This window comes from Monopterus albus, unplaced genomic scaffold, assembly GCF_001952655.1.
Source record: "Monopterus albus unplaced genomic scaffold, M_albus_1.0 scaffold18.1, whole genome shotgun sequence".
Lineage (NCBI taxonomy): Eukaryota > Metazoa > Chordata > Actinopteri > Synbranchiformes > Synbranchidae > Monopterus > Monopterus albus.
The window spans coordinates 5078353-5087800 of NW_018127898.1; the positions used below are offsets into that span (position 1 = coordinate 5078353).

A 9448-nucleotide genomic window follows, 5' to 3' on the forward strand; every position below is an offset into this window, starting at 1 on the left:
CACACTTACTATAACAGAGCAAACTTTAAGTCTGCTCTCTTCAAATCAGCTGCAGCAGTCTCAGTCCTTTGCTAATAACTCAGCCCTGTTCTTCATTAGAGGGGCAAATCAGACCAGTGAGAGACAATGACTCATACAGGATGGCCTCTGAAATAATACAATATAGCTTTTATAATAATGAATCACTGTGCTTCATGGCAGTAATTGTTGTCTCACTGTGTCTCACTCTTTCAGGAATGCACCATTATGCTCGTGTGCTGGTAACCTGAATGGGAACAGGAAGTGCCCAGTCATTTACTTTGACATGACCTACAACTCCAGGAAAAAACATGTAGCTAGCTGGGGTCATTTTTTTTAAGGTTCTTTAGATTACAGCCAAGCAGGGTTACTTTTTTTAAATCACATCATGAGAGAGATGTTCATTAGCTAATAAGTTATATTTTTTGATGATAATAATAATAATAATAATAATAATAGGTGGCACAGCGACACAGTGGTCGACACCGACACCCAACAGCAAGAAGGTTCCAGGTCCGAGCCCGGGTCGACACAGGGTCGTTCTATGTGGAATTTGCTAGTTCTCCCTGTGTCAGGTTTGCCCAGCTGCACCTTCCTTTTCTCACTCTAGTTTTGCTTCCTTACCCTGATCACACTATCTGACACACCTGTCCTATTTCCCCTAATCATCACCAGCTGCACGTTATTAGTTTCCTCCCTACTTATACCTTGCTCACCGTTCATTCCCTTGCCAGTTCAATCCATATTTTCAGGCCCTTTGGCTCACTGTTTTTTTTCTAGTTTGCCAGTTATATCATCTTTTGATCTATTACGTTTTACCCCTTGCTCCTGTGTTCTTTTTGTTTTCAACTACGGCCCTCTCCTCTGGACCCTGGGACTACTCAACCCTACCGGTCTCCACCATACAGGTCGATGCACAGTCTCCATTAACTATCTATGCATGCTCCTGTCTCCTCAGCCATCATCGCTTCAACCACGACCAGCTCAGGAGTGACCCCAGTGTCCGCAGCCCGATCCATAACCATCCATCTCACCAGTGACTGTTTTTCTCTGCCTCAGATCGACACCCGGTTATTCCTTACCATTCAGCACCTATCTGTTTATTGCACTTGGACTTGCACTGTAAATAAATCTGTCACTACTTGCACCGAAGCCAGCTACCTGGGTCCGTCTTTATTGCTTGTTCATTTCTGTGTCTGAGCTACCTTAACACCCTGTGCCTGTGTTGGTTCTCTCCAGGTACTCCGGCTTCCTCCCACAGTCCAAAGACATGCAGCTTAGGTTGATTGGTGACTCTAAATTGCCCATGAGTGAGTGTGTGTGGTTGTTTGTCTATACACATGTCATCCCTGTGATAGACTGGTGACCTGTCCAGGGTGGACCCCACCTTTTTCCCAATGTCAGCTGGGATTGGTTCCAGCTCCCCCACGACACTATTCAGAAATAAGCAGTGTAGATAATGGATGGATGAAAATGAGGAATGGGTGCATGAGTGCTTTCTCTTCAGGAGCTTTCACTGGTCAGTGGGGAGCATTATATACCACACACACACTACATGTTTTCATCCTTCCTACAGAACTAAATAACTCTTGCCTTTACTCTCATTGAGGTTGGAAGGGAATTTACCCAGCGGTCCTTTAAATGACATAATTCATGGCCACTCTATTATGACCTGAATAATTTTCAGCCTTGGCTTTGTTCACCATATGTGATTACATTTTAGCTGATGTAATAGAAAAGAACAAACCAGACAGGAGGAAAACATAATGAAATCATTAGTACTTTGTATGAAGTAAGAAGAAAATTATTACAATTATGTCTTTGGCATCACATGATTTCCTGCTGTGGATCTCATAATGAAGAAAATGTTATCTTGTAATCATAAGAAAATTCATTGCTATTTGATCAGCTGAAGTGCCACTGGTGAAGACTGAATCAGACTTAATCAGTTTCTTACTGTGAGCAAGTGTGTGCAACTTTGGGAAATCAATTGGATTGACTAACTTTTGAGTCCAAATGTAATGATGATTGTGGGGTTGTTTGCTGAAGTTACCACAAATTAAAAAATGATCAAACCACAGCCCCACAGTGCTGATGAATCTGATTAGCTAAATTTCTTACTGTTATGTTGCTTATAAATAAAATCCATGGATGTTTTTTTTACTTTACTGAGCCTTTGTTGCATGTTGAGTCATGAATATTTAACCAAGCAGAAATAAAGTGAAATTAAGTCAGAGAGTGAACTGGTGATGACTGCTATAAAAAAAAGGTTTATTTTATTATTATGGATTTTTTTTGTCACAATTTGCATATACTGTATGACTAGTCTTAATACAGATCTTATCATTTGAACCATTTCTCAGTGGAGTTTGTGTGTCCTCCCCACCAGCTTCCTCCCACAGTCCAAAGACATGCATGTTAGGTCAATTGGTGACTCTAAATTGCCTGTGGGTATAAATGTGAGTGTGACTGGTTGTCTGTCTCTATGTGTCAGCCATGTGATAGACTGACAACCTGTGGGTGTACCCCACCTCACGCCAAATTTCAGCTGTGTGAGTCAGCTGAGGAAATATAACAAAAGCTCTCTGGATATTTGAGTTCTTTGCTTAAAGGAATGTGCTTTTCTAATTCGAAGCATCTTAATTTTACACTGCTTTATATTTTGTGCATGCTTATTTGAGGTGGGGCTACAGATGAATTCCAGACACAAAACAAAAATGATTGCTGACAGTGTGCCCTCTTCATTTACTCTTTTATTGAAAAGCCCACTGTGATAAAAAAAAAAAGAGAGAGAGAGAAGATGTGAGAAAGGGGTTGTAAGAGCAGCAAACTCTCCACACAGTCTTTGCACATTTGTGTATGTTACATCCGCAGAACAGAATACAAGTTTTTTTCTGCCTGCTTGAGAGTTTGTGAATGCCACTGGCTAAGATAAAGAGTGGACCAGTGGCCTTTTAGGAACCAGACACCAGTCTTTCTCTCCATTCAAGTTCACTAAAAGTAACTCAAAACCACAAACTGCATCAGAGGTAGGAAGTAGATGGGACGGCAATGAGAAGCAAAAGACAGAGGTTCAAAGAGCAAAACGTCTGATCTTCACCTGTTTATGCAAGATATGCAACAAAGGCTTGGTGAGGTCTCTACTTTAAAAATCCAAGATCATAAGAATATATCATGCAATCATTAAAATGTAGGTGTGGTTCAGTCACTGAGTAAACTGGAACATGTAAGTGTAGGTCTGTAATAGAAGGGAGGAAGTGGCGAGACTAAAATTGGTGAGGTTATATATAACAGGGAGTTACACAACACTCGTAGCTATGATTGTCATGGTCTAGACATTCCTTACTCTGTCTCACTTACCTCTGTCTTCTCATTCCAGAGACTTAGGTGTTACTGGTGGAGTCTCCAGGCTTCTGATTAGTACCTGCTCACATGTAGCTTGTTTCCTGATTTCTGCTGTCAGCATTGATACCTCCTTCTAGTGATTGCCAGATTGTCTATAGCACCATACAACCATATTTTTTCAGCCAGTCTACTGTGTACCAACTGAGCCTGTTTCCTGGATTTTGCCATCCATTGCCTTACCAGTATATACATGTCTGCTCCTGGCTCGACCCAAGCTTGTATTTTTCCTCTGAGTTGCCTGTACCCTGAACTGATTTGTCTAGTAAAATAAGAACCTCAGACGAAACCCCCTGAAGCCTGTGAGTCCACTTTGATTGAGTGATAATGATAAACTCAAAGTGGTGTCACTCACTGTGATAGGTTAAATACAGTGAGCGGTGAGTGATTCAGGAAGCCAAACTCTTTCTCTGCTTTTCCTTAGAGGACTGAAAGAGATAAAGAGGGAAGGAACTGTGCAGAGAACAGACAGAGAAATGGTGGCGTGTCTGTACCGTATAACACCAAACAGTAAGTAAAGAGATGGTGAAGAGAGGTTCAGAACAAATCTCTTGGCAACAGTGGCACATCTGTGTGTTTTTAATGTGTGTTGGATGTGTGTGCATGCATCTATTCTGTATGTGTGTGCAGAAAGAAAGACACAGATTTTGACAAATGTGTCCTGACAGATGGTGTAAGCTCCCAAAGCCTGCCGCCACATCTTCTCCTGGGTCTGAATATCGAGGTCAAACCACCTTTCATATATGTTCCACACTGCAAGGAGACAACACAGAGAGCAAATCAACATCTTATCTTTAATTATACTCTCAATATGAGGTCAATTTTTAAAAATGCAGCATTAAAGTGAACCAATCCTTTAAGTTTGATTAAAATTGTACCAGTACATTCAGCAATCTCAAATCTGACTAGTTGTAGTTGAGTTTGCCTACATTTCAGGTCTGACAGATGTCACCACTCCACAGGTCAGTTCCCTCCTGTCCTCTCTCATCTCATGGGGCAAACACTTATTCAAAACAGGACGGAGGTGAAATGTGAACAACACTGAAGCACAGCCTCAGGGCTTTAGTTAGAAAGCTGTTGTCTCAGTGTCACCTAATTTAATTTGCTTGGCAGCTGTGTGTCTTTTGCGTTTGATGAGGGAAAATAACTGATTGTCTTAATTTCTGGAGAATGTGTCAGGAGACACACTGTACAAGAGAACAGTGATGTCATTTACACTGTTGGAGTTATGTAAGCATTATACCTGTGTACAGTGGGTATAATCACTCAATTATTGTATAGTTCTTCAGGTGCACATACTTTATTTGACTATTTCTATTTGAGGCCTTTTTATATGAGTAAGCTAATACATTTTAGAGGGGAAATGTTGCCCTTTTTTACAACACAACAATAGTGACAACAATAGATAGCTTTACAAATTTTACAAATAAACTTATAATCATAAAACATGATGCAATATTGTATATAACAGTGCCCAACGGTTTATAAAATTACTACTCCAGCCAACTACCAAAGGAAAAAAACACATTTAATTAATTATAATCCAGTAACACAAAACATATACTATAAAATTTTGAGGTACAGTACTGTACTTCAGTGTTTCCATTTGATGCTACTTCATATTTCTCTCCACTGCATTTCAAAGCCAAATATACGTTTTATTCCACAGCATGTAGGTCAGAAATAAATCCATATAAATAGAGCAAACAACCCAGTAATAAAGTAATTAAAATGAAAGGGTTTGAATACTCCTACCATTATGCCTGTGTCACATGAAGGACAGCAAGCAGAACGAATGATTTATTGTGGAAGGTTGGGTTCAGAGAAAGTTCACACTTTAAAAAAATGAAAATGTAGTTATATTGTTGAGAATTTGTCTTCTCTCTTTTTATGCTGTACATGAACATATTGGAGCAAATGGCTTTAGGATGCAAACATCATGTAAGTGATTGGGATGTCTGAAACAATCTTCAGTCTAAACAGCCACAATATGCATTTTTTATTTTTACTCTAATGCAGAAAGTGGTTATTTTTTTTTTTTGTCCTTTCAAAACCAATAAAAACCAATATAAGAGCAAAACAGTGAAAGGTTGTCCACAAAGTGGGTTTTCTTTTCTGTTGGCACAAAGGCTGAACTGACAGATGGCTGTCAGTTGGCAGTTCGGCTATGTGGTGTTACTGAGGTATTGTGTTTTCTTTAGGTACCTGTATAAGGGGGCTGTTTCTATTAATTATTGATACTGATTTAAAAACATAAAGAGTAAAGTTATGTGGCCAAGAATAGATGCCAACATGAAGAACTCAGGGTATGTTACAAAACCATCGCTCTTTTTTATTAACTGTGACGCTCTCATCAGCAGAATACAAACTTCTCTATCTGAACCTGTGAAAGGCAGGTCAGACTCCTGGTGGACAGTAAACTGTACACAATACATAATCAGAGTGTCCCTTGTTTGAGTCTTCTGGTGACTTCTGTTGCATGTCATCCCTCGCATCCCTCACTCCATGTTTCTTTATTAACATTTCCATTCACCACCAACATTCACCATCAAACTTGGCACAAAAAAAAATTAAATGAAAAAGAACAGGTCACGGGTGAAAATTCTCCATCTCTGTAAAGTGTGTTAATTTGTGAAACTTCTAAAAACTAATGACAATTTCAGGGAGATACCAACACACTCTGTTCCTCAGCACATATCAGCATTTTATTAGACAAATGATGACACACTTCACTGTTGACAGGACAGCAGGATACATTCAGATCAAGTCATTTGTACAGTACAGAGGTGTAGGAGAGGTGATGTATGAAATCCAGTTGTGTTGGCTCAGTGGCCTATAGGCTGCTCTATAGCAACAATTTGTCTAGTTGACAAAATGCTTTACCTTTATTGTGTCAGAATTCTTGATTCACTCCTTGAAATCTTTGGTCATTTAGGACAGTCTTGATTCTTTCTGACCTTTTGTTTATTCAGTTTGAGTTGCCTGTGGTTGATAAAGCAGAAACATTGATCAAATAAAAACAGTTAACAGTTTTGATAAAAATGACTTTGCTTATTCTAGTCACAATTCTTCGATTTGGATCAGTGATGCCAGTATAAACAGGCTCACAGTTCCATTTTGTGCATTTTCCTTCAGGTTGTACTCCGTCACGTCCTCTGGCAATTTTCAAAGTGCATAATAGTCCATGTGGTGCAGAACAGGCATGTTGAGGAGTCACCGGGGTGGGTGCAGTGGGTAAACACTTCAGTACTGCATTTTGGCATCATGTAACTTAACTACATTTGACACATTCCTTTCATGTCTCAAAATACTTCTTTAAATAAGCTTTAAGGCGCTGAAATGAATGCACTGGAGTAGAACTACCTTGGTTGCACTGTCTGTAAGGCTGCCCTTATTTTCATTCTCAGTGGAAAGGCGGGCATTGGATACATATGAGGTCATTAAGCAGCAAAAGGCTCCCTTTATGAATCCTCAGTAAGTCTTTATAAATGTGTGTCCTTCCAAGTGGATGGACATGAGACAGGGATGATCCTAATAAAGCGTTTGAGTAAACAACAACTTGAACAACACTGGACTTCACTTGTCAGGCAAATAAACATCAACTGTGTTTTCTTTTTTTAAGAACAGGACAACATCACATCTCATATATGATGCAAAGCGTTGGCAGGGTGGCCTGGTGGTGCAGAAACATGCGCCTTAAATAAGTGTCCATGAGCAAGTGACCAGATCTCTCAGCAGCTACAAGGGGCACTGCTCATTAGCCTGGGGGGGGCCTGATGTTTGGGCTTCCTGTGGAGAGGAGCTTCTCGGGCAAAAGAGCTGAACGAGCATAAACATTATTAACAATACATCCAATTACACACGGGGAGACAAAGTGGGAGTCAATGTAATCCATTGGGTGTGAACGGTGACATCCTGTCAAGACTGATATCAGCCTCGCAATCCTCCAAGTCACAAACCGAATCGGTGGCGTTTTCGTTGTTGTGAGAAAACTGTGAAATCCTGTCAAACGTTTCTTCGAGCTCTATACATTCGACCACGTTGGGGATCATGTTGACATAGGCGTTGGCGATTTCCTTGTGGATGAGGGTATCTTGGTTATACGAGACCAGCTCGTTGCTGATGTTTACAGTTTCTACTGGTGTGTTAGAGCAGAAATACGGACAGCCCAAGAGGCTGGCAAAGGCCTTCCTGAACTCGGCGTTGAATGCGTAAATGATGGGGTTCAGGGAGGAGTTGGCCCAGCCGAACCACACGAAAACGTCAAACGTCGTTTCGCTGACGCACGGCAGACCTGTGTCCCTTTCTGTTGCCGGACGGTCACAGAACGGGACCATGCAGTTTAGGACGAAGAAAGGTAACCAGCAACACACAAAGACACCCATAATCACCGACAGAGTTTTGAACACCTTGGTTTCCCTTTTAATCGACGTTTTCAGTGTGTTATGGTGTTGGCACTCTATTCTGTTGCTCCTGCAACTTTGCGCATGTTCTGCCGCTCTCTCCAGGGAGGCTATTCTTCTAATTTGTATTTGTGCAATCCGGTATATTCGAGTGTAAGTCACAATCATAATTGCCACGGGAATATAGAAACTTATCAAAGAGGAGGATATAGCATACTCTCTGCTCAGGCTGGAGTCGCAGTTTTCCTCCATGTGCCGACTCGTGGTAGAGTTGTGCGTCCCAGCCATTTCGTCACCGCTGGCTTTGTGCCAGTTTAGCTGTACCGGTATGAATGAAATGAGCACAGACAACGTCCAAGTGATGCTGATCATAACAAAGGCAACTCGCTGGGTCATTTTCCTCTCATAGCGAAAGGGGCTAGAAATGGCCCAGTATCTATCCACGCTGATGATGCAGAGGTTGAGGATGGAGGCGGTGGAGCACATAATGTCAAAAGCGACCCAGACATTACAGAAAGTGCCAAATGGCCAATACCCTGCCACCTCTGCTATAGCCTTCCAGGGCATCACCAGGACGGCCACGAATAAATCAGACAGAGCCAGAGACACGATAAAAATGTTGGTGACTTTGGTCCGCAGATGCCGAAAGCGGAGCACCGCGGAGCAAACCAGGATGTTCCCCAGCAGGGTCCATAGGATGAGCAAGAACAACAGACAGCCCGTCACCGTACGCACAATCATATCCTTTCTCCCATCGCTTGTTGCCTCCGTTTCGGTGCTGTTCCACATAATCTCTCCGAGGGGTGATGGCACAGAGTCAGTCCCCTGCACCGATGGGAGATACTTGGCTGAATTCTCCATGAGCCTTTTCAAGTAAAACTGCAGTCCATTCCTTTGTGCGCGGGGACAGGCGCAGTCATCAGCCACTCACAGTATTGTCCCCATTGATCTCCTCGGCTGCAAGTCTGATGTAGAGTGCAAAGCAAAACGAAAGAGAGAAGTGGGCGTCTTAAAACTGAGCCGAGCGACGTGCCAGGTGCGCTTAGGGACTGAAACGCAGCACGCAGTCCTGAGCGCATGTTGCAGCCTTGCCGGTGTGGTCCTCCGACCTAGCTGCCTGTGTGGATCTCTCAGTCCAAAGTGAGGAAGGAGTTCCTACATACCGATATACACTGGGCTCATACACCATCACGCGTGTGTCTTTCGTTGTGTTACGCACGACAGTGCCCTGCGTTAGAATAGGGGTGTGAGGAAGCAATCATCAAGTTGAGGGTTTGTCATTGGTGAAATCTCCGAAAGCTCCAAAGTGCGTAATTAGAACTTAAATTAAAACAGCTGAGCGCTTTCTACCATGGAGACTGTCTATATTCTCCTGTGCGCATTAGTTCTGCAATGATAGGAATGACAACATGGTGAGTTTCTGTACAATGTGAGACATAGATATTAATAAGCAGCTACTGGGTGTATTTAAAATTTATTCTAGGTTCTGTATATAGGTTACACACTAACACAGCCAGTTCACATATTAATTATAATCAAGGCACTGTAATTGTAGTCTGAACTGTGTGGCCTACAATAATAGCGCTTACAGAGCTGTCCATGGTACTGAATAAGCAAATGGCCCG

At 41.9% G+C, this 9448-nt stretch overlaps 1 protein-coding gene across 1 annotated transcript; it reads right to left on the minus strand.

Annotated features, from left to right (window-relative positions):
• Positions 1-6114: 6114 nt before the first annotated feature.
• Positions 6115-8986, minus strand: drd5a (dopamine receptor D5a). The gene has a single exon (XM_020593224.1). It carries the CDS (start codon positions 8682-8684, stop codon positions 7302-7304), a length of 1383 nt encoding a protein of 460 aa, XP_020448880.1. The 5' UTR covers positions 8685-8986; the 3' UTR covers positions 6115-7301.
• Between the last annotated feature and the right edge of the window lie 462 nt (positions 8987-9448).